Consider the following 27,001-nt stretch of genomic DNA (forward strand, 5'->3'; position numbering starts at 1 on the left):
CAAATATACAAGATTACAGAATGGAAATTTAAGAGCAAATTATGCAAAGCACAACAATGGCTGCCTTGGGTATTATAGTGGTTGACCGAGAAGAGGCTCAAGGGAAGTTTCTATCTGGGGTGTGAGTTATAGGGGTGTGTGCATTTGTCTGTGCATTTCACTAAATGTAAATTAACTACAATAAAAAATAAAATTACGTTTTCTGAGTCCTTATGGAGTTGAGGCTTACAAAGTTAATAAAGCCCTGTGATATTTCTCCTAGTTGATAAGGCATAACCATAAGGCATTTTAAGCTTTTCTTATTGTTTTATTTTCTGTTCCTGGCTTAAGAGATCATTTCAAGTTATTTAGTTTACTTTAATAAAGGGCATTTTTAGACTTTTCTTATTGTTTTATTTTCTGTACCTAGCATTAGAGATCATTTCAAAAGTTGCTTAGTTTACTTTAATGTATGTTAGAATTCATAAATATATAGATCTTTCCAAAGAGGAAAGATTAAAATATAGGTTTTTATCTCTATAAAATAACTATAATTGATTATTTCCAATGAAAAAGATTTGTAACATCACAGTTAATAAGTGGCAAAGAATATCTAAGTCTAACCAAACCTACAGCTGAGGTTGCTCATTTTCACTACATCTAAGTAAGAAAAGCTTTAAGTTATTTTTAAAGTAATTATTTTACATTCTAAAAAGAGCACCATATGAAAAAAAATAAAAAAGGACGTAACATTCTTTGCAGGATACATCCTACCTTCTTCCTGTAAAAGGAAAGGAAGATCTAAATGCAATAAACAAATCTTACATTTCTTGAAGACTTGCACCTCCGTTTTCCCAAAAAGTGACTTGGCCTTTTCATAATCATTAATAACCACATCGTAATCACCCTTTAAAGTAAAAAAAAATATTTTGGAGACTGTTAGTAAAGAATAATAAAGACGTGGTTAAGATACAAAACATCTTAACATTTTTAAAATTTATGACATCTATAACCATAGGTATATAAATATTACTCTACCTTTTGAATATTCCTTTCAATATTTAGAGGAAGGTTGAAAAGAAACTTAAATCGCTGGAGCACATTGAGTGCGTTTCTAGTGGAATCTGCCTTGTCCTTTCGACCTAATACTTCCTGAAACAATGTGTCTGCAGTATTACTTGCTCCTATTTTAAAAGGGGAAAAAACAAAAACTTAGGTAAAAATTGATTTTATTCAGAAAATGTATAACTGGACAAAAGAAACAAAATGTAAGACTGCTACTGTAGCTGTATACTAAAACTCAATAGACTTTTTCTAAAGGGAGATCTTCATGGTTTGCTAAAATACAATTCCCATTTTGCCTTCTAAGTGTTTTCTTATGTTAAGAATGGTATCCCATTAAAAATAAGCATATCTACCAGGCCCACAAAAATTCTCTAATGTGAACCTACATTTACTTTAGTCACTCTAATACACATATATATACATGTGCACATGCATGTACACTAAATTCCCTAGATTCAATATCTATATATGTGGTAATACACAGAACAAGAAAAATATTTTTCAGAAAAGTTGTTCAAAACAATTATTTTAGAACCAATCCTATTTCTTGATAAAATTCTCTCTTTTTGTAGCAGGCACAAAAAATTACATAAGTATTAAAATGACAAACTTTATCATTAATGAATATTCCTTAAATCAGCTAATTCTTATACTTTTATATACAAACTGAACATTATATATATATTTTTAACCTAAAAGACCTCAAACTATATGAATCACTGTAATGAAAGACTTGCTTTATCAAAGCAAAATTTATCTGTGTCCAAAAATAAACTTCGTCAACGTATGAATTATTTTTAATTACCCACAAGGGGAGAAAAAGGATAAAGTGTTTTCGGCTGTTTGATCATTGCACATAAAAAGTTTCTACATTATCTGGTCTAGTGACTATACTTTAAGCAAGATGAAAAAATTACCTCAGTCTCACTGGGTGGCTTACATGCCATATTCTCCATTCCACAGTGTGGGTGGGCTGATCCTGTTAAAAGTCATCTTTGTAACATAATTGTTTTATCTAAATATTGTTTAAATTGTGTTGAAATTGTAAAAGTCTGATATAAAAACTTTGTTTTGTTAAAAGTTATTTTCGCCACATTCTATTTAACGCTGAATACTAAATTTCTGCTATAAAATAAGAAAAACACTTTTTTCTTGCCACTAAACCACATAATAATGGTGGCTAAATGAATATTTCAAATCTGATTAGGGTTAAATTTTTTTCTCCAAAAAGAATTATTATTAATTGTTTAATCATATAAAAATATAAACTTCATAAACTGAGGTTTCATAAATGAATAGATATATGAAAAATATTAAATACTTTTAAAGGGTTGATAACTTAGGTATGAGATGTGGATATTAAATCCCTAGGCACGTTTTTAATATACAATGAAAGAATTTAGAGCAAAATGTATGAAAGTTCAAAATTGGATTTTTCTCATCTTATTTTAAAGATAATAAAAAATATCAACTAACAATTTTAACTCCTCTAAAAAGTATGAAAACCAAGTAGAGGTAGAAAATTCACTTGTAATTTTTTTTTAAATAGAAACATTTTATAGAGAAAAATCATAGGCAGAAATTACAAATTGTCATTTATTTATAGAGAACTGTATGTATTTATGGAGAATTTTAATTTATGCAGAGAAATTATAAAGTATAATCTTAATTTATAGATAATTTCCGCCCATAAATTATTATCCTGTTGTGAATTTTACGGCATTCACAATAAAATTTTGGGCGTTTACAAGTCTTTGACAACTAGACAATTATATTCAGTAATAAAATAAATAAGAGCAGTGAAATAAAGATTTGTGCAAGCAGATAAATACAAATTACCAGCAGCTCACAAAATGCATTTTATGTCTATATTCTCTAGAGCCACTTAGTAAGAAAATGAAACTGGGTGGGAAGCACACAATGTTGCAGTATAAATCTGTACACTTGGAATTCAGATAAGTTACTAATCAATGTTACCTCAATAAATTAAATTATTTTTGAAAGAAAATGAAACGACTAAACATGCACTGTTCACATGCAAAGGACACCACAAATAAGCCAGAAGTCTTAGTCATCACAGAACAATCCCCCTCAGTACCAATCCATCCACATCCTCACTCCACCTTCTCACACCTAAACACACCATTTTTAAGACAGCTGGCAGAAGCTTGGACATCCAGGTTGTAAAACTGAATGACATGGCTGCGAAAACCATCACTTGGGTCTTGTAGTTTGCAGAACAAATCCTGATCTTACAACTACCAGCCCTGGGCAAGTCTAGACCTGAAAATTGGTCCTTTCTCAACACCAGCTCACTGGAGAGTGATTGTCATCATCTCAGTTACAGATTTACCCCAAGTACAAACAGCAATGCTGGTATAACAACACTGTGGCTGACACTGTTATAGTTGGGCTGACTGAACAATTAAATTGTCCTCAGTATAAGTAAAATGGGACAACATGGATGGACTTTGAGGACTTTATACAAAATGAACTAAGTCAGACACAGAGACAGATAGATACTGCATGGTATCACTGACATAAAGACTCTAAGATAGGGAACTACTAGAAACTGAGAGTAGAATGGTAGTTACCAGGGGCTAAGGGACAGGGAGTAGGAGAAATGAAGAGATGTTGATAAAAGTACAAACTTCCAGTAAGAAGATAAGAAAGTTATGGGGATCTAGTTAATACTATATACTTGAAAGTTGCTAAGAGTAAATATCAAATGTTCTCACCACTAAAAATAAAATGGGCCCTCAACGGTTTGGCTCAACGGTTAGAGTGTCGGCTCATGGATCAAAGAGTCATGGGTTCGATTCCAGTCAAGGGCACATACTTCAGTTGCAGTTCATCCCCAGCCCTAGTCAGGTCGTGCGGGAGAAAGCCAGTTGATATGTCTCTCTCACATCTATGCTTCTCTCTCTCTCTCCCCTCTCTCTCCCTCCCACTCTATCTGAAGATAAATAAAAAAATATCTTCAGATGAGGTTTAAAACAACCAAAACAAAACCAGAATTACGTGACGTGATGGAGGTGCTAGCTAAAGTTAAGGTGGTAATCATACTGCAATATAAAAGTGAAGCAAGTCAGCATATTGTACACAATGTTATATGTCAATTACATCTCAATAAAGCTGGAGGGGAGAAGATGGGAAGAAAAGTCATTGCGTCACTGCACACTAACCTGCTCCTTCTTCCTCCAGTTGTGGCCAGAAATCTGGAAGTCATCACTGACTTTCCTTTTCCTTCTCACACCAACCACTGACCAAATACTGCCTTCCTCATCTCCTTAGCATCTCCCATGTGTCACTCACTCTATCTTCATCAACTCTGCTTTGGTTAAGAATCCTCAGCACTTCACTCTTACAACTGTACCTCTACTGGGCTTCTTCCAGTCCAGGGTAAATCTAGTCTAGCTCTTGTCTGAATTGTCCATTAGACAATACGCTCTGAGAAGTAAAGCATTCGCTTTATCTTCATATCCGTGGCATAGAACTAATAGGGGCTCAATAAATGTTTACAGAGCAAGGACTAAACATCTGACTCTAAACCAGTGCTCAGTACTCTTTCTACCTGGGTGGTAGAGGCCGTCCAAGCCTCACTCTGCGTGGTGTGCAGAACCGTACAAATGACAGTGCAGCTGAAACTGAACAATGTTAATAACCAATGAAAAAAAATAATGATTTTTCTTGACTGTTAAAAATTTTGTTGAAACATTAAAAACTTACTGCTGGTTATAAATGAGTAAGAATATTAAAAAGTGGTAAAACTATTTATTCTGTACACTATTATTTAGAGCACTAGAAATGGAAAATTCAAGGGTTCTTTCTTTTTAAAAAATGTATCAAGATTGCCTGTCTTGTTTTTTTCATCGTAAAATTTATATGTATCTAGCACCTTTTCTATGCTTTGACACATTGTCATACTCCTTTCTAAGTTTATCCTTTGTACTTTCAATGTCATGGATTACTCCCAGTATTCCTTTCGGTATCACTTCCTATAAAACATCTAAATCTTTTTCTTCACACTTTCCTCATTCCCTCAATACAGTCACCATCACTGAGTTCCTCCAGCTGCACAACTTGAGTCTCTCGAACAGTAGTAGTGTCCACATCCCCACAGTCAGCTACTTTTTCTGTAACTCCAGTCATGTTAGATTTGAATTTTACTTAGAGTTATCACTTGTTTCCTGATGCATTTTCATCTCTGTGGGCCAATACCCTCTTTTATTTATCCATTTCTTTAAAATGTCATGTGAGTTTATCTCTGGGAGACAAGGAAGCTGCACAACTGCCCACTTTGATGTCTGTGTGTGAACTGATAACACATGTGCAGTGACCAGTCACCGATAGACTCAGAAGAGACACTTGGTCACTGATCACTTGCACATCCGAAGAGCCAGCATCTGAATTTGTACTTTATGAAATTATATCAAATATACTGTGGTAACTGAAATTTGAACTGTGTTTTTGGGGAATAGGTGTATTTAATTGAAATGAGGTAACTGAAATTAATGCATATCAAACCCATGCACAGCAAGGGTTTAAGCCCATGCAATCTGTGGTTTAAAGTACAAATTTGGAGCCAAATTTCTACACATAAATCCCAACTCTACCACTTACTTTTTTCATCAATAAAAGAGAGATAACAGTACAAACTTCATAAAGTTATTGTGCGGACCAGATAATACAGAATGTTTTGACCCTTACTGAACACTGCAAATGTTTTAGCTATCACTACCATAGCTTCTACTATAAATATTTATATTACATTGTTTATACTCCCATTGTCCAAAAGGCAGCTACTAGCCACATGGGGCTATTTCAATTTTAATTAATTAAAGTTAAAAAAAATTAAAAATTCAATTCCTCAGCAATACTAGCTACATTTTAAGTCCTCAATAGTTACATTTCCATCACTGTAGAAGTTCTATCAGATAATGCTGCTCTATACTCTTGGAATACGTAAGAAAATAAAGTTGGATATGTAAATGTGATATAAATCATAGTCATCACTATTATCACTTGCTTGAAATCAAGAAAAAATTATTAAGTTAAAAGGCAAATCGGAAAAACACATGACAGTGGGGGGAAAAAAAGAATTTCAATGAAAGGCTTCAGCACTGATAAATTCTGAATAAAATTGACTAAGTTTCTTATAGTTAAAATTTAATTTAACAGTGAGAAAGGCTGCCCACATTTTTTAAACTTTCATTTAAAATAACTCAAGAAAAATGCATGTAAATTAGCATACAATTATACACAAAATTGAAGCATTAATAATAATCTAAGCAAATTAAACTGCATTCATACTCATTGATCCTTCCTTCCTGTCCAAAAGAAAACGAATTAAATTTTCCATAGTACTTCTATAATTGTTCATCTGATTCCCCAGACTTTAGTAACTAGGACACACCTGTCTGGGCAGAAGACATGCTCACAGGGCTGGAGCCAACTCTCTCTGAGCTGTGTACCCCACACTGGATTGAGCAGGGTATGTCTCCACAACCAGTCTTAAATAAATGTTAGTCAAACTGAATTTGCAAAACTTTAGATAGTAAACATCAAGTTGATAAACATGTTTCTAGGAAAAAAGGCACTGTTATAAAGGAATTTTTATTTTAAGAAAAATATTACACCAGAAAGTCTTGAAGGAGAATCTCATAAAGTGACCATTTATTTATGTTAAGCACAACTTCATTCAAAAAGAGCAAATTTCAGTAGAAAGTTAGTATGACACATTTCTAGAAAAGGTTTGTGGTTATAAAGGAATAGAAGTAAAATGATTTCCCTTACAAATTTTGTACCACAAGTGCGAAGGGAGGATTTCCTAAACTACTACTTAAAAGAAAAAAATTATGTTAACACACTATGCTAAACCTAACACTTGAAATGGATCTTAATCTTTTCAAAACCTTAACAAGTATCTATTTTATTTTACTGGTAACAATGATATACTTACCATGTCAGCGTGTCCTTACAAATCACCTTTGAAAAGTTAATGAAATAATCTCACTTTTTTTAAAAACAGATATCATGGTTTAATGACAATTTCTGTAGTGAAAACATCTTTCCAAGACATATGTCTGACTATGCTAATACAGAAATAGCTTTAGTAAATGTTTATTTGGGTTGAATTTAGAATATATTCATTTCAGTCAATTTGGTGACATGGTTCTCAGACAAAAACAAGGCAAAATAATAAGAACAACCAGAGGAAAAAGCATTTAAAGTGCTGTGAAACTCAAATTTTTAAGAGGAAATCTAAGTACTCAAATTTTACTACCAAGGAAAGCCTATGTCAAATTAAAACTTCTTCTAAAAAATACATTCTTATCAGAGATCCCCAGGTTTATGAACAGACATTTATTTAAAAAAATTTTTTAAAAATAACTCAGTAAACTATTCATGGAAATAAATTAAGCTAGAAGTACAAAAACTAACTTGATACCACAGCTCTGTATTCATAGAATCACTAAAGATCTGATGAATGAGATGGTTCTTAATTTCTTTAGTTATTCTTCACCCTACTATGGTAAGGTTAAGACTATACTTATTTAACAAACAAGTAGATTCCTTTGGGCATTACTGTGCCTTGTCAAATATTTACTATATGCATGAAAGAGGATAGTTTATTTTTAACCCATTAGTATTATAACAGGAATTGATTCATCTGATGAGTTTCTTCCAAATCAATATTGTAAGTACCTGAGAGCTAAGTATCTCAGAAAAAAGATATCAAGGGAGGTGGATCTCCAAATTTTGCATATGTCAGTTTCTCTGGGCCTATAGTTTTTACAAAATGTCTTAGTTAGAAACAGTCTTAAATATGCAGCTGCCTTAAATTTGTTTTGGAAAAAGGCCAGGTATAAATAAATAAGTGACACCTAAGTATCTGTTATTCTAGTAGCTGATATTATTTGCATTAATACTAGTAGACACGTGAAGATGCGTTTTCAGGTTTTTGGTCAATAAAAATCCTGGATTGCCTCTGTGCTTTTCTGTCTTTGATGATGCTATTTATATACTGGTCTCTTTTATGGTGGCAAATTTTACTTATTAAGAAGTATATTGGCTTATTTTCAAATTATGACTTCTCATAAATAAAATGGAAAAAAAAAAGACATTCATTTTCAATGGTTTTATTCCCCTTATGTTCATTAAATAATTACTACTTAGAAGTAAATACTAAAATGCAACTTACTGCCTTGTTCTGTGAAACAAAATCCAAGAACTGTATTAAAGCTTGTTATAAAAGTCCAAAAATGGTTTTGGGTAGTAGAACAAAACTTACTGTTCAGAACATTCTCCAGTTTTTGCGTCATGGATCCTTCTACTTTTTCCGTTCCATCTGCTTCTAGTTTCTGATGGATGGCTATGACAAAATGTGTAGTTAAAATTTAGGCCCTTTAAATGGGTGGGAATACATTACATCAAAATGACATTTTTTAAACAGCTTTTCAAAATGATCATATTATTTTCACTGGTGGAAAGAAGCAGAAATGTGCAAAACCCACATAAATTCAGCAAAGTAATCAGCAGACACCAGTCTAAATTATTCATAGTTTCACACTATTAAAACAGTACATTATACACATAATCATGTGATCCTCAATGTTGAATGGTAACACCAGATGCATTACAAAAGAAAAGTGAGACTTAAGTAAGTAATCTTTGATATTTGGTAAAGGGCAAGTCACACTTATTTCTTAGTTCACCATCTGCAAAACAGAAATACTACTATTTGAAATATATCAAAGTAAAAATATTTCATTTCAACCTGGGACATAACATGGCAAAACACATATTATTCACGTTTTATTCATACTATAATTATTTTACTCAAAGTTCCAAAGAAACATCTATTAACATCTACCAATATATCAATTCGTGGATGTACAAATTACATTGAAGTTTTTTGCTATTACTGATATATGTATGTATAATTCTTACAAAGGTTATTAGGGTCACTTAATATTATATATTTTAAAACTGTTTTGCCTGTCGAAGAGGGGAGGTTTTAAACAGAGCAAATCAAGCTTAGATGAAGCACTAAGGAAATTTTCAAAACAAAATGACCAAATACAATTTCAAATTCAAAACTGTGACATAATAAAATAATAAAAATAGCAAGCCAAACATTAATTGAGCCATGACTGTAAGTTAAGCACTATAAGTTTCTAATGCATATTGCCCTTGTAAGAGGCCAATGATGTATATTGTAATATTATTTCTATTTCACAGATGGCAAAACCATGGCTCAGTAAAATTAAGTAAATTGACTGAGGTCAAAAGCTAATCCCAAAATTTGAATCAAGCAGTCTGATCCCAGGACAAAAATCTTCACCCCATACTGCTCATATTCATGGGTAAATAGCATCAACTGCTTAAGCCTCTGTTTTCACATCTGTAAAATGAAAATTATAGACTTATTATGTCAGTTGGAAACTACATTCAATTGCAATGAAAGGACCTCTCTCAAAAATAATATCTGCTAGCCCTGGCCAGTTTGGCTCAGCAGTTGGAGCGTTGGCCTGCAAACCAGAGAGTCCCGGGTTCAGTTCCTGCTAGGGGCACGTACCAAAAAAAAATTAATTAAAAAAAAGAAGAAAAAAATAATAATAATAGCTGCTAAAACACCCAGAATTTTATACTTTCACATAATTTGCTCTAGCAAAAACTCAAATGCAAGATGTGTAACTCCACAGGCTTCACAGCCAGTACACTGAACGCTAACATTACTCTTATGTTAACCATTCTCTAACATTCAAATAGAGCATCAAACTCTTTCCTAAAAGAAACTTACTGCCTCGACCCCACCAGTCATGAGTGGCAGATATCTGGGAAAGAAAGTATGTCTAAGCAAAAAAAAAAAAGAAAAGTGTATGTCTTTACTAAATTACCATTTGTTTAATAAATTACTATTCATTTCTGGGTCAAATTTAGTACTTATATGCGGTATAAAATTATTCTCAATGCATGATAATATCTATTTCTCTGCTTGTTTTAATTAGTTTCTAATACTGATCTTGTCCTTTTTTATACTTCTTTTCATAAACAACCTCAAATTTTGTTTGTCATTCTAAAATAGACTGCTTCTCTCTTAAAGAAACACATTGAAAAATACATTTGGGGAAAAAAATCAGTCACTATATTTTTTTAGTTTCTTGGTTGACTCAGGAATGAAAAAAAGTTATTTCTTTAATGTTTCAAATTTAGATTATATGATAATGATAACATAAAATATTTGTAAATATCAAAGCCTAACCTTAACTTGTACATAATTTAAATGGAAAAGCTTCCCTATCTTTAAGAAGATAAAGATGCCCAAATATTATAAAGCAAAACTAGAAAGACTTCCATGTTCAATACCAGCAAATCTGCTCAAACAATTTATTTAAATGTTGCTGTGATTTTCTAACAGGCCAGGCTGCAAAAGAGCAATCGGCATTCACTACATGTGCTAAGCAGACACTACATGCAGTTGGTTTGTCCATGGCAATGAAACATTACATCTTCTAGTAGCCCTACTTCAAATACTACTTTTCTAAGTCAAAATTAGCATTAAAGGAAATCATGCAGCCACATTTTCTGTTGCTAGCAAAACCCATCACTGATCAGGTCAAGATCAGGTCAAGACAAGGTGAGCGTGGCTCCCCCCAGCTCAGTTTGCAGCCCTTTCCTGCTAACGAAGCAGCTTCCTGCCAACCATCTCCACCACAGCAGAGCCACTGTCAAGCTGTCAGCCGAGCAGGAGGACCGAGACACGGGATCTGATAAAGACAATCCTATTTTCCAGAAAATTAAATCAAATAACCCAATGTCTGGTTCACTTGACCTTTTATTTTCTCTGAAAACATTTTTAAATAGTATAACTCAATAAGCAACCTGGTACATGATCACAGGTTTGTTATTTCTAATCTATTGAAACTTGAAGCAGTTGAATACCATAAGTTTATATTTGGGAAACTAAAAAAGTATATATATAAAAGTTCTATTCAAAGAAAAATCAGAGTTCTAGAAAGAATGCCTATTGGCTCACTAAAATTATTTGATTCATTTAACTCTCTAGTAAAATGTAGATATCAAATGGGAAAATTTCAATCAAAATTATCATACTCTTTGTCCATGCATTTATATGATGCCATTATTAAATGAGGCACTAAGAAATGACATGGGTGTATAGGCAATGACTGTAAGGGTTCAGTGTCAGGTACACTGTGGTGTACATACTCTAATCACACTATGTTACTACTGGCCTGTGTAACATGAGAATATTCAAACTAGGTCAGAGATTGAAAAAGTATTTCTATAAAGAACCAGACAATAAATACTTTATGCTTTGTGGGCCACATAGGGCCTCTATAAATTGTTTTTCTTCTCCAAAAAAAAAAACACCTTGAAAAACATAGCCATGCTTACCTTCTGGGCCTGTACAAAGAAGGGATAGGGCCTAATGTGGCCCATGTGCCAACCTCTGAGTATAATACTTAATAAAAAACTAGGAAGGGTTTGGGTAAGATGTATTAATAAATTTATAAAGAGCTTTTCAAACATTTGGCTTCCACTTCTTATTCTACCAAATTTTTGAGTGGCTAAACATATACAAATGATATTTAAATTGTTTAGATAATATGAGAATCCTTTCTTTCATCAGTTATATTGGAAAAAAACAAATAATAATATGATTACAACTATTACATACAAGACTAACCAGTATAAAGGATTCTCACTTACATGATTGGGTCTTATATAACCATACCTGCCTAGATTATCTTCATACATAAAAGATACTAACAACAGAATGTGCCACATCAGCATGGCTCAAACCACCTAGAGTAGCAGCAATAAAACAAGGAAAGGAGGGCCAATCATGTATTAAGCAACATGTGTTTAGTTACTCTGCTTTGACCTCTTTATTCTGGTATTATTTAGTATATAATAAAAAGAAATAACTCATGGTTTTGGTCCATAGTTGGCCTCAAGAAGAACAGTGCTAATGCTGGACTTGACACTAAAATCAGTGAATGTACAGGTGGTAAGTTTAAGGGGCAGTCAGGGAAATGGTCACTGAAACCAAGGTGACACTCAGATGGCACTGAGGAAGTGAAGGCCTTTACTGCTATGAGAAGCTCCACAAACAGTGTAACCTGGTAGCACTGCTCTGAGCCGTAGCTGGTAGGAAACCATGGTTCATCAAGACTTCAAGGGATTGGAAGACTTGGCAGAGAGACAGACAGTCATGAAAAAGTGAAGTAGCTGCTGGAAATATTTTGTAGGATATAGTAAAACAAAACAAACAAAAACTGTAATAAACATACTGAGATTAACATGGGCAGATTAATTATGCCAGACACTTCTTGTCAAGTTCTAATTAAAATACTCGGATACACACAAGAAAAATAACTGACCACAGAATTAAAACTTAAAAGATAAATAAAGCCCTGGCCGGTTTGGCTCAGCGGTTAGAGCGTCGGCCTGCGGTCCAGAGAGACCGGGTTCGGTTCCCGCTAAGACCACGTACCTCGGTTGCAGTTTGTCCCCGGCTCTGGTTGGGTTGTGTGGGTGGCAACCACTCGATGTGTCTCTCTCACGTCGATGTTTCTCTTTCTCTCCCCTCCCACTCTATCTGAACAAAAACTGGAAAAATGTCCTCGGGTGAGGATTAAAAAAAAAAAAGATAAATAAAGATCATACAAGAGGGTAATAACTATTATTGTATACCTGACTGGAATAGAAAAACAAAACAAAACAAAAAAAAAACCCTTGAACTGTATATGAAATACTCCACTCAAAGAGAATACAGATTATAACAAAAAGGTAACCTAACTGTGATTTATGGTGAGAGCTTTGGTCACTCAGTATAAGCTCAACCTCCAGAGGGACTGGACAGATCAGCCATTGGGGCAGTTGACTGTGTCTATATAACGAGCCTCAGTAAAAATTCTGCACACCAAGGCTTGGGTAAGATTCCTTGGTTGTCTCACACCATTGCCAGGAAAATCACTGATGACCACGACTCGACTTGAAAAAGACAACTGCACACTCCATTCATGAACTTTCCTGGACCAGCCTTCCCTTGGCTGACTTTAATCTGTTTCTATTCAATATAGTACACCATAACTGTGAGTACAACAGCTTTTAGTGAGTTCGGTGAGTCCTTCTAGCAAACTATCAAACCAGCTGGTAGTCTAAGGAATTGCCACCAATTTCGCAGGTATTATTATTACATTATAATATTAGTACCAAGACAATCGAAGCAACCAAAGTTACAAAGTAAATACGTTTTTCATACAAAGAAAAACTGACAATCAAAATTGAAGATGGAGATTTTTATCTGACAGGTTTATTATAAATAACTTAGATTTAAATAATGTAGTTTATCAGGCAATAATAATATATCAAACAGTGTGTCCTGACAAGAATATGCCCCCTCCACATTTTTTAAAAATTAGGATATAGAATCTTTAATTATAAATATGTTAATTATGCTTTCTTAAAATAAAAAAAAAGGTATATTTCACCACTATTGTTGTAGACAGCTTTATCCTTTAAAAACAAAAAAAATCTTTACTGTTGAGAGTATTACAAATGTCCCTCTTTTTATCTCCCACTGCCCCCCTCCTCCCAGATCCCATTCCACCCCAGGCCTTAACCACCCTATAGTCTGTGCCCATGGGTAATGCATATATGCATGTAAGTTCTTTGATTAATCTCTTCCTGTCCCCTCTCCCCATTCCCTTTGAGGTTCACCAGTCTGTTCCATTATTTCCATGTCTCTGTTTCTATCGTTTTCATCTGTTTAAGTTTGTTCATTAAGTTCCACATATAAGTGAGATCATGTGATACTTGTGTTTCTCTGACTGGCTTACTTTACTTACCACAATACTCTCCAGGTCCCTCCATGCTGTCTCAAAGGGTAAGGACTCCTTTTTTACAGCTGCATAGTTTTCCACTGTGTAAATGTACCACAGCTTTTGTATCTACTCATCTACTGATGGGTACATGGGCTGTTTCCAGATCTTAGCTATTGTGAATAGCACTGCTATGAACATAGGGGTGCATATATTCTTTGTGATTGGTGTTTTGGGTTTCTTATGATATACTCCTAGGAGTAGGATCACTGGGTAAACAGCAGATCAATTTTTAATGTTTTAAGGAAATTCCATACTGTTTTCTCTAGTAGCTGTACCAGTCTGCATTCCTATAAGCAGTGCACAACGGTTCCCTTTTCTCCACATCCTCGCCAGTACTTGCTGTTTGTTGATTTATTGACGGTAGCCATTCTGGCAGGTGTGAGGTGATACCTCATAGTCATTTTAATTTCCAACGCTCTGATGACTAGTGACATTGAGCATTTTTTCATATGTCTCTTGGTCATTTGTATGTCCTGTCTGGAGAAGTATCTATTCAGGTCCTCTGCTCATTTTTCAATTGGGTTTTTGACTTCCTTTTTTTGAGTTGTATGAATACTTTATATATTTTGGAAATAAACCCCTTGTCAGATGTGACACTGGCAAATACACTGTCCCAAACAGTGGGTTCCCGCTTCATTTTGATACTGGTTGCGTTTACTGTGCAGAAGCTTTTTAGTTTGATGCAGTCCCATTTATTAATTTATTCCTTTGTTTCTCTTGCCCTAGATGATGTACCGGTGAAAATTCTGCTACGTGTGCTCTCTGAAATTTTGCTGCCTACATTTTCCTTGTAGGATTTTTATGGTTTCATGACTTACTTGTTTATGTCTTTTATTCATTTTGAATTTATTCTTGTGTATGGTGTAAGTTGGTGGTCTAGTTTCATTTTTTTGCATGTAGCTGTCCAATTTTTCCAGAGCCATTTATTGAAGAGGTTGTCCGTACTCCATTGTATGCTCTTGCCTCCTTTGTCAAATATTTATTGAGGATAATATCTTGGGTCAGTTTCTGGGTTCTCTATTCTCTTCCACTGATACATGCCTGTTCTTGTACCAGTACCAGGCTATCTTGATTACAATGGCTTTTTAGTATAACCTGATATCTGGAATTGTGATCGCTCCAACTTTGTTCTTTTTCAAGATTGCTGTGGCTATTTGTGGTCCTTTTTTGTTCCATATAATTTTTGGAGTTTTGTTCCTGATCTGTGAAACATGCTGTTGGTATTTTAGTAGGGATTGCATTGAATTTATAGATTGCTTTGGGTAGTATGGACATTTTACTAATGTTAATTCTCCCAATCCTTGAACACAGTCTATTCTTCCACTTGTTTATTACCTTCCTCTATCTCTTTTCTCAATGTCCTGTAGTTTCCCAAGTATAGGTCCTTTACCTCCTTTGTTAAGTTTATTTCTAAGTATCTTAATTGTTTTGTTGCAATGGTAAATGAGATTTTTTTTTAGTTTCTCTTTCCAATAGTTCATTATTGTTGTATAAAAATGCCATCAATTTCTGGGTGTTAATTTTGTATCCCACTGAACTGCCGAATTCATTTATTAAATCTACTAGTTTTTTGGTGGAGTCTTTAGGGTTTTCTAAGTACATGTCATCTGCAAATAATGACAGTTTTACATCCTCCTTTCCTATTTGATGTTTTTATTTATTCTTCTTATCTGATCACCGCCCCCCTTCCCCATTTTTATCTTTGGCACCAGTAACAGAAAATTGACATATATTAAGAAACACATTTGTTTTCATGATATTGTAAGATGAAAACTAACTTTCAAAAACAAAAGTCTAGCCCTGGCCGGTCTGGCTCAGTGGTTAGAGTGTTGGCCTGCAGCCCAGAGAGTCCTGGGTTCAGTTCCTGCTAAGGGCACGTACCTCAGTTGCGGTGAGCCCCGGTTAGCATTGTGTGGGTGGCAACCACTGGATATGTCTCTCTCCCATCAATGTTTCTCTCTCTCTTCCTCCCTTTCTCCCTCCCACTCTACCTGAAGATAAATGTAAAAAATGTCCTCAGGTGAGGATTAAAAACAGAAAACAAAAGTCTACTACAGACTATTAGATCAAAATAAAAATTTAAATTTCAAATTTTGAAAACGCAAAAATGGCATCACTACCGAATCAATGTAAATAAAGGAAGTAGAACATACAAGTAAAATGAGTTGATAATGAGAAGGGCCTAGAACATAAATTTTAAATAATTTTTAAAATGATGATGCAATGCTAAAAAACATGAAAATCTCACCCAGCCGGTGTGGCTCAGTGTTCTGAGTGTTGTCCCATGGACTGAGAGGTCCCAGCTGGATTCCCAGTCGGGGTGCATGCCCAGATTTTGGGCCCAATCCCCAGTAGGGTGCATGCAGGAGGTGGCCAATCGATGTTTCTATCTCTCTCTTCCTCTTGCAAAAAAGTCAATAAAAATATATTAAAAAAAAAAACGAAAAGCTTTAAGAAAGAGAATTTCAGGAAAACCACATGAAAATAAACAAAACAAAGAAAGTAGAAATTTTAAAAAAAATACACACACAAACACACACACATATACAATCTAAGTGCCAGTGCCCACCTCACTTGAACCCACTGCTCCATCATAGTGCCCTGCAGGAGGAACAAATAGACACTAATGGCCTCCTGATGTGATCAAGCAGGAAGCACACACTACCACTTATGGCCAAAAATGTTGAAATTGATTCTTACTAATGTCCAAATAAATAAGTACAAACAATATAATGAAGAGTAAAATAAAATAACACCATGAAGAAGTAATCCGTTAAATCCAGACTATGGGATATCCTACAGAACAAATAGCCTTGTTTCTTCAATAAATCATTTGCATGGAAAAAAAGGACAGTGTAACCCAGGTGAGGGGATTGTTTTAGTTTAAAAGAGGCTTAAGAAACTTAAAAAAGCATATGAAATACCTGGAAATTATTTGGATCTTAATTTGACCAAAACAACTTAAAAAACAAAAAACAAGTTGGAGAGTAATTTGGGAATTTTGAATACGAACTGGGAATTAAATGATATTAAAGAATTATTGAAAGTTTTGTTGTTAGCTGTAATAATGGCACTGCGGTTATGTGGGTAAATGCCCCTGGGGTGGAAATAGGGGGCTGGGGGCTCATACTAAAGTACACAGGACAAAAATGTCATGCTGCTTGAGAGTCACTGCATGAGATCATATAAACACAAACCAACCAACCACCTTCATACTTAATACTTCTGTAATATGCATTTCATTTACTTCCATAAATATGTGTCTAAAATTTTCAAATTCACTATTAAAGTCATTTTCTATATAAAATAGTTGCTTATTAGTAGTTGGTCACTATTACCTTTGTTACTTTTTTTTTTTCTTTTTAATCCTCACCTGAGGATATGTTGTTGTTTTTTAACTGATTTCAGAGAGAGTGAGAGAGAAAGAAACATCAATCAGTTGCCTCCTGTATGCACTTGGCAGGGTTCGAACTCGAAACCTAGGCATGTGCCCTGACTGGGAATCGAACCTGCAATCTTTTGGTACACTGGACAATGCTCCAACCAACTGAGCCACCTGGCCAGGGCTCTTTGTTGTACTTTTAAGTTACTGATATATTTCTAGGGCAAATGTCTAGTAAATGAGGCCACGTAAATTTAATGCACAAAATAAAACTACTTGGTATCTGCCAAGAGTAAAACCAAACAAAGAAAAGAAATTTATGTGTATATATAAATATGCTTATTTTTAAAAAGGTAGACAGAAAAGTCAAACCATATATTTTTGCTAAGTGAAATAATTTTAATTATAATATTCTATGAGAATGGCTAGTCATATGTGGTAAATTATCATTTATATAGCTACTAGGCCTAATAATAACTTAATTCTACTTTATAACACTAAACTGTTCATATATGCTGAGGTTTCTATTATTGACATAATAACATTGATAACTTTGAATGTCAATAAGCACAAAGAAAGAAAAGCATACCATCAAAAAACATGAGGCACAGAACGTTCCCTGAAGAAGGCTACCTAACTGCTCTCTTCCAGCCTAGGCCTTCACCTTCCACTCTTGCTAGGAAAGAGCTGTACCAGACGCACTCACGTGTCAGAAGTCAACTCTGCATGTGTGGCCCAGGAGGGAGGAACTTTAACAACAATAAGAGGGAGTCTGTACTTTAAGAACACAGATTAATTTTAAAATTTTGTCTTTCTGAATGGAAGAAGGTGTGGCCTCCTTGTCTAGTCAGTTTTTTAAAAGAATTGGACTAAATTTTAGTAATATATTTACTTTTAGCTAGATAAACAATAATTTTATTTTTATAAAAGATAGTTTTTTTGGGGGGGGGACCTACCTAACATCTTCCCTGAAATGTCTGAAACTATGTTATTTCTATTTAATACAGTTTCCCTTGCATATACAAATGATGACATGCACAGTGAACAGTTAAATATTGTGTATGGGACTGGTGGGGTGATGGCTTAAAAGAATGATACACTACTATCAGTCTTTTCCAAACCAATCACAAATGGGTCATATTTACAGAATTAGTCACATGTGTAAGACATTGATGGCTGGAATTCTTAAAATTCTAGAATTTAACCCATTGGGATTTAATTTCTTATTGGCCCTGGAGATTGGGCATTCTGGAAAGGCAAAGTAGTCTCCTATTTCACACATGTACCATGGGTCTACAAAAGCTTTAGAGACAAATATTTAAAGTGCCAGGCCTTCAAAGAGATTCCAGCCTAGTCTGCAACAAATATTTATGGCACATTTTAGATCTCTACTTTTATAAATACAGACCGAATGTCACACCCTGTAAATACTCTGCAAACACAGTGTCAGGTTTCTGTTGTGGAAGCCACAGCAGATGGCTCTGAGGGTCACCTTACCTGAGAGAGCATCCTGGGCTTCAAAGAAAGTACTAAGACCCCCTTTCACACAGGCCAGGCTGCTTTCACTCTTCTTGTTAGCCTGTCTCTTCAGGTTGGTGACTGCCATTTTGAGCTGTTCAAAACTGAAATAAAATAAAGAAACCAAACATCTGACACTCTTAACAAGTAAAAAAGAAATAAGACAGTGCATTAAGTATAAAATATTGAAGCCTAGCCCTGGCCAGTTTGGCTCAGCGGTTAGAGCGTCAGCCTGCGGTCCGGAGAGACCTGGGTTCGGTTCCTGCTAAGGGCATGTACCTCGGTTGCAGTTTGTCCCCAGCCCTGGTTGGTCATGCGGGTGGTAGCCACTCGATGTGTCCCTTTCATGCCGAGATGTTTCTCTCTCTCTCTCTCTCTTCCTCTCCCTCCCTCCCACTCTATCTGAACAAAAAATAGAAAAATGTCCTCGGGTGAGGATAAAAAAAATATATATATATATAGAAGCCTACATTAAGAAAGATACAGAGTTATATAATATGTAACCAGATAAAAACAAAAGCTTTCAAATTCTTACCTGGAGCTAAAACTTTTATTGTGAATGCCAAAATTATAGCAGCTAGAAAAGAGATTAGTAGCCCTCAAATGGTCATTCCAAATATATAAGTAGATATTTTTATGACCAATATATATCATATATACATGTTCCAAGTAAGGAGTTCTGAGCATCATCTCCCTGATGTTAAGATCTAGACCATGCAATGGCTGGAAGCCATCTAAGACAGGATCTTCTCTGTATGTTCACTTCTGTATTCTGGACACAAACTGACCATACTGTTATCCTTACCACATCAATAACCAATCCTGTCATTAGCAGTGAAATTACAGAAAAACTGGGGGAGGTTTTTAATCCACAATCTAAATATCTAAAAAGACAATAACATTTTATCTCTACATCTCAAGCACAGAAAAAAAACAAACAGGTAGTCCTCTGTATTTCAGAAGTCTTATTTCTATTTGAGCTAAGACATTTGGCTATAAAATTTTGAATATATTGAGTGCCATGATAGCCCTACACAGAAAAGAGATCAATTCTGACTTAGTAATAGAAAAAATACATCATAATGTAAAATTAGAACCATCTTCTATAATAGAAGATTTCAGACATTTGCTTTAAAAATTTATAAGGCAGGTCCTGGCAGGTGTGGCTCAGTGGATAGAGCATCGGCCTGCAGACCAAAAAGTTGAGGGTTCAATTTCAGTCAGGGGCACGTACTTTAGTTCGGTCCCCGTCCCTGGTCAGGATCGTACAGGAGGCAACCAGTGGTTGTGCCTCTCTCACTCAATGTTTTTCCCTCTCCCTCTCACTCTATCTGAACATAAATAGAAAAATATCCTTAGGTGAGGATTAAAAAAAAAATTTATCAAGCCAAATTCATTCTATGTATACACCAACTTTTTCTCACATTTTCTACTAATGGTGTTCCTTCTAATAGGTGAAGGATTTCTCCTAAGTTATATTTTAACAAGTTGAATTTTCAAGAATATAAAGTTTAAGCAATGAAACATTCATTAAAACATTTTTACTAAATATAATTGTTTAAAACCATCTTGCAAAAATAGTGAAAAACCTGATCTTGTAGAATGTGTGGGTAAAATGAAATTAGCAGACAAAAAGGAGCACTTTTACTTAACTATATAACCGTGTCTATTTTTTCACCTAATTTTAAACAAAGTCTTTGCAAAATGATAAAACAAGTCATCTTCCTTTGCTCTATGGCCTTGGAAAGAAGTGTGTTACCTGCTTTACACCAGGACTTAAAAGTTTTCTTATTTGAGTAGGAAAAAGTCACATTCAGCCACATCAGTTTAGGTACCCAGCTGAGATTCCACAAAGTTTTAACGGGTTGCACAAACAATAAAACTGATAGAAACAATAAGGGCCCTCTAATTAATAATCTTTTTATAAATAAGAAAATAGATACCTTGAAATGTGCACGAGCTCACCCAAAGTCAAAGGACTCGGAAGCGGCAGACCTATTAGCGGCATTCAGGTGAAACAATTCACAAGCAACAGTCCCACATCACTAACCTGGTGGTTGAGTGGTTCTCTATAAGATACCAGGCAGCTGAAAAATTCTCACTTGTAAAATCAGCACTCATTCCAGGAAACAGCTTTTCCAATTCCTTCTGGGGAAATTTACTTCTGAAGTAGAAAAAAGGTTACAATATATTTCAAGTTCTATTACTTACAAAGATTAACAGACAACCAGGAGTACATAGTATAATAAACATGAATATAAACCATTATAATTATTCATCTACATTATGAAGCCTATGTTTGTATGTGTATACAAAATATATTTCCTACACCTCAGTTGATTTCTTATATATCAATTTTGATTATATATGATAGGAAATTAATTAAAATATAGAAATTACATTAATACTAGAATATAAGATTTAAAGAGACTAAGTTGATACTTTATAAAAATCTATCCAAACATGAAATCAGTCCCTAATCAATGGGTAAAATTCAAAATCTGGATACAATGAAATTGAATAACATGAAATCAGTTTGGTAAAAATGTTAAAGACCTCTATGAAAGTTATTTTAAGGCATACTATTTTCATGTCCATGTCTGAAATAATTTTAAGAAAAGTTTATGATAACAGGCAATACATTATCTACAGCTCACTTTCTTTTCTACAATTTTTTTTTTAATCCTCACCCAAGGATATGTTTTTTATTGATGAAAAAGAGAGAGAGAGAGAGAGAGAAAGAGAGAGAGAGAGAGAGACATCAATGCAAGAGAAACACTGATCCATTGCCTCCTATACACACCCCAACCAGAGATTGAACACGCAACCTGGGTATGTGCCCTGACCAGGAATCAAACCCACCACCTTTTGGTGTACGGGACGAGAGTCCAACCAACTGAGCCACACCAGCCAGGGCTCTTCCCTATATTTTTAATGCCAATTTCCAGATAAATTCATTTATTTACTAGTTTAAATACTAATTAAATACCTACTATAGGTCAGACTCCACGATGGCCATCAGACAGTTGTGTCTGAGAGCTACAGTAACAATGGGCAGACCTTGACCATTGAGGGCTTATTAGCTAGCAGCCCTACCTATACTCTCCACCCCTTCCTCTGTGCAGAATGAAGTCCAAGTTCTGTAGTCAAGTCTCTCCTTGATTCAAACCAGCTAATCTCTCACGAATCGTACCTACCACTCTCATCCTCAAACCTGAAGCTTTAGCAACTTCAACGGCATTGTATTTTCCTGCCATGTCCTACTTGTTGTTACTTTATTACTCTGATTGAAATGTGTTCTTCAACCCCATATACTAGGTAAGCCCAACTCTCAAGGTATAACGAGGACACATGTTATTTTATAGCCTTGTGTCTCTTTGGGTTCTTTGTTTATTCTTCTGTTTAAAGTATTCACTGCAAATTTATTATACATTAGGAAGCTTAACTTAAAAACTTTATCATAGTATAAAGGCACGTCATGTTTGTTCACAGCAGAACAAGTTTCAAAATATATTTTCGTTTAAATGTATTCAGTCAGTATATAATCTTCATAAAAGTTGTATATATTTTTTCTGCCAACACCTTCATTACACTTATATTTTCAACTCTGACACTATTACATATGTCCCCAAACCCCTACCCACTTTTCCCACCTCCACCCAGACCCCTCCCACCCACCATCTGGCCATCACCACACTGCTGTCTGTGTCTATGGGTTATGCACATATGCTCTTTGGTTAATCTCTATACATTCTTTCATCCACTTCCACCCCCACTCTGACGTCTGTCAGTCTGTTCCATGTATCCATGTCTCTGGATCAGCTTTGTTCATCAGATTCCTCATGTAAGTGAGATCATATGGTATTTGTCATTCTCTGACTGGTATATTTCACTTAGCATAATAATTTCCAGGTCCAACCATGCTTCGGAAAAAAGTAAGAGTTCCCTCCTTTTTATAGTCATATAGTATTCCATTGTGTAAATGTACCATGACATATTTATCCACTCACCTACCGATAGGCACTTGGTCTGTTTTCAGATATTAGCTATTGTAAATAACGTTGCTGTGAACATAGGAGTGCACATATTCTTTCTGATTGGTGTTTCGGGATTCTTAGGATATATTCCCAGAAGTGGGAACGCTGGGTCAAAAGGCAGTTACATTTCTAATTTACTGAGGAAACGCCATACTATTTTCCAGTGGCTGCACCAGTCTGCATTTCCACCAACAGTATACCAAGGTTCCCTTTTCAGTACATTCTTGCCAGTACTTATTTGTTGATTTACTGATGGTAGCCATTCTGGCAGGTGTGAGGTGATACCTCACTGTAGTTTTCATTTGCATCTCTCTGATGATTAGTGACACTGAACATTTTTTTCATATGTTTACTGGCTATCTTTACGTCGTCTTTGGAGAAGTGTCTATTCAGGTCCTTTGCCCATTTTTAAAATTGTATTGTTTGTCTTCCTGGTGTTGCGTCATATAATTTTGGAAATTAAACTCTTATCAGATGTATCATTGGCAAATATGTTCTCCCATATAGTGGGGTCCCTGTTCATTTTGTGGATGGTTTCTTTTGCTGTGCAGAAGCGTTTTAGTTTGATGTAGTCCCACTTTTTTTTCCCCCTTTACATTTTTTTCCCTTTACTGATTTTATTTATTTATTTATTTATTTGAGAGTATGTGCCCTTAGCGGGAACTGAACCCGGGTCTCTCTGGTCCGTGGGCTCATGCTCTAACCACTGAGAAAAACCAGCCAGGGCCCTTTATTGATTTTAGAGAGAGAGGAAAGGAGAGGGAGAGAGAGATAGAAACATCGATGAGAGAGAACATTGATTGGCCTCCTCTTGCATGCCCCCTATTGGGGATCTGGCCCACAACCCAGGCATGTGTCCAGGAATCAAACTGGCGACCTCTTGGTGCATGGGCGATGCCCCACCACTGAGCCACACTGGCCAGACAGCCCACTTTGTTACATTTATAAATACAAGACTTATACAGCACTCCATCAAAACAGAAATTTAGCCCTGGCCGGTTTGGCTCAGCGGTTGGAGCGTCGGCCTGCGGTCCGGAGAGACCCGGGTTCGGTTCCCGCTAAGGGCATGTACCTCGGTTGCAGTTTGTCCCCAGCCCTGGTTGGTCGTACGTGTGGCAGCCACTCGATGTGTCCCTTTCACGTCGATGTTTCTCTCTCTCTCTCTTCCTCTCCCTCCCACTCTGTCTGTACAGAAAATGGAAAAGTGTCCTCGGGTGAGGAAAAAAAAACACAGAAATTTAAAACACTTTATAAATATCTACATATATGTCATACCTATAAAACTTTCAAAGGAGTACTCTGTTAAAGGAAGAAAAAACACCCAATCGGAACAGAAAAAAATATTTTTAAGAATGAGGATACCGCCCTGGCCAGTTTGGCTCAGCGGTTAGAGCTTCGGCCTGCGGTCTGGAGAGACCTGGGTTTGGTTCCCGCTAAGGGCATGTATCTCGGTTGCAGTTTGTCCCCGGCCCTGGTTGGGTTGTGCGGGTGGCAGCCACTTGATGTGTCCCTTTCACGTCGATGTTTCTCTCTCTTTTTCTTCCTCTCTCTCCCTCCCACTCTATCTGAACAAAAAATGGAAAAATGTCCTCAGGTGAGGATAAAAAAAAAAAAGAATGAGGATACCTTAAGGGAACCTTGGAACAACATGAAACATTAACAACATCCTCATCACAGGAGCGCCAGAAGGAGGAGAAAGTGAACAAAGGATAGAGAACCTGTTTGAAGAAATAATGACAGAAAAATTCCCTAACTTAGTGAAGGAAAAAGTCACACAAGTTCAGGAAGCATAAAGAGTCCAATCAAAATGAAACCAAAGAAACCCAGACCAAGACACATCATAATTAAAATGGCAAAGGTTAAAGACAAAGATAGAATATTAAAAGCAGCAAGAGAGAGACAGTTAGTTATCTACAAGGGGGGTTCCCATTAGGCTATCAGGTGATTTCTCAACAGAACTACTTCAGGCCAGAAGGGATTGGCATAAAGTATTCAAACTAATGAAAAGCAATGACCAGAATACCAAACTACTCTATCCAGCAAGGCTATCATTTTTAAAATGAAGGCAAAATAAAGAACTTCCCTGTTTAAAATAAAAAAAACAAGACAAAAAAAATGCTTAAGGAGTATATTACCACCAAGCCAGCTTTGAAAGAAATGTTAAAGGGACTGCTTTAAGAAGAAGAACTAGAGAGAGAAAGGAGTGTAGATACAAAGAAAAAAAGGGTAATAAATAAATACCTATCAATAATAATCTTAAATGTAAATGGATTAAATGCTCCTATCAAAAGACACTAAAACCCATATATATGCTGTCTACAAGAGACCACCTCAGAACAAAAGATACACACAGCCTATAAGTAAAGGAATGACAAAGGTATTTCGTGCAAATAAAAATGAAAAAAAAAAATAGCTAGGGTAGCAATATATATATTTGACAAAAAAGACTTTAAAACAAAGAGATAAAGGACACTAAATAATGATAAAGGTCACAACCCAACAAGAGGATATAACCCTTGTAAACATTTAAGCACCCAACGTAAGAGCATATAAATATATAAAAGCACACCTTGATGGACATAAAAGGAAACACTGACAGTAATATAGTCATAGTAATAGATTTTACACCGCACTAACATCAATACATAGATCTTTCAGAGAAAAGTCAACAAAACAGCAGCCTTAAATAACACACTAAATGAGATGGATTTAATTAATATCTTCAGAGCATGGCATTCAAAAGCACTAGCATATACATTCCTTTCAAGTGCAGATGGAGCATTTTCCTGGTTAGACCACATGTTAAACGGACAGAAAACAAGACTCAATAAAATTAAGAAGACTGAAATCATACCAAGCATGTTCTCTAACCATAATGGTATGAAACTAGAAATCAATCACAAGAAAATAAACGAAAAGACACAAGAGCACATAGAGGCTAAATAACATGCTAGTACACAATGAATGGGTTAACAATGAGATCAAGGAAAAAAACCATAAGATACCTTGAAATAAATGAAAATGAGAACACAACAATCTGAAAAATAGACACAGCCAAAGCAGTCCTAAGAGGGAAATTCAGAGCATTAGAAGCCTGCCTCAACAAACAAGATATATCTCAAATGAGGAATCTAAACTTACACTAAAAGGAACTTAAAAAAAAAAAAAAGAACCATAAACAAAGCCTAAAGTGAGTAGAAGAAAGGAAATAATAAAGATCAGAGCAGAAATACACCAAGAGCTGGTTCTTTGAAAAGATAAACAAGACTGACAAAACGTTTAACCAGACACATCAAGAAAAAAAGATACAGGACCCAAATAAATAAAATCATGAATGAAAGAGGAAAAGTAACAACTGACTCCACAAAAATACAAAGAATTATAAGAAAATACTATAAAGCCAGTATAATCAAAACAGACTGGTACTGGCACAAGAATAGGCATATAGATCATGGAACAGAACAGAGAGCCCAGAAACCAATCCACACCTTTGTGGTAAATTAATATTTGACAAAGGAGACAAGAGCATACAAGGAATGAATACAGTCCAATAAATGGAGTTTTGAAAATGGACAAGTATGTGTAAAAAGAATGAAACTAGACCACCAAATAACATCATATATAAGAATAAACTAAAAATGGAATAAAGACTCAAATATAAGTTGCAAAACCATAAAAATCTGAGGAGATGACACAGGCAATAAAATATCAGACATCTCTTATAGCAATATTTTTGCAGATATATGTCCTCGGGCAAGGGAAACAAAGAAAAAAATAAACAAATTAGATTACATCAAACCTAAAAGCTTCTGTGCAGCAAAAGAAATTATCAATAAAATGAAAAGAGAACCTACTGTATGGGAGAACATATTCGCCAATGATACATCTAATAAGGGATTAATTTCCACAATATATTGAGAACTGATACAACTCAACACCAGGAAGACAAACAGTACAATTTAAACGTGGACAAAGGACCTGAACGAACATTTCTCTAAAGAAGACATATAAAAAAAAAAGTTCAACGTCACTAATCATTAGAGAGATGCAAATTAAAACTAGATGAGGAATCACCTCACACCTGCCAAAAAGGCTACTATCAA

General features: G+C 35.2%; 1 protein-coding gene across 17 annotated transcripts in view; it reads right to left on the reverse strand.

Moving 5' to 3' along the window:
• The window catches only part of EXOC2 (exocyst complex component 2), a 206,102-nt gene that overhangs the window by 99,743 nt on the left and 79,358 nt on the right, over positions 1-27,001 (reverse strand). For 16 of the 17 annotated variants that reach the window (XM_036257413.1, XM_036257405.1, XM_036257404.1 and 13 more), the window contains 5 exons: positions 20,912-21,025; positions 18,841-18,965; positions 8,339-8,419; positions 1,018-1,163; positions 805-886 (listed from right to left, as the gene is read on the reverse strand). In XM_036257413.1, coding sequence (XP_036113306.1) covers positions 805-886; positions 1,018-1,163; positions 8,339-8,419; positions 18,841-18,965; positions 20,912-21,025 — 548 coding nt within the window. Of the gene's footprint in view, positions 1-804; positions 887-1,017; positions 1,164-8,338; positions 8,420-18,840; positions 18,966-20,804; positions 20,889-20,911; positions 21,026-27,001 lie in introns of those variants that run through there. The other variant, XM_036257415.1, reaches the window with a different exon arrangement.

Source organism: Molossus molossus, unplaced genomic scaffold (assembly GCF_014108415.1).
Source record: "Molossus molossus isolate mMolMol1 unplaced genomic scaffold, mMolMol1.p scaffold_m16_p_12, whole genome shotgun sequence".
NCBI classification, from domain to species: Eukaryota; Metazoa; Chordata; class Mammalia; order Chiroptera; family Molossidae; genus Molossus; species Molossus molossus.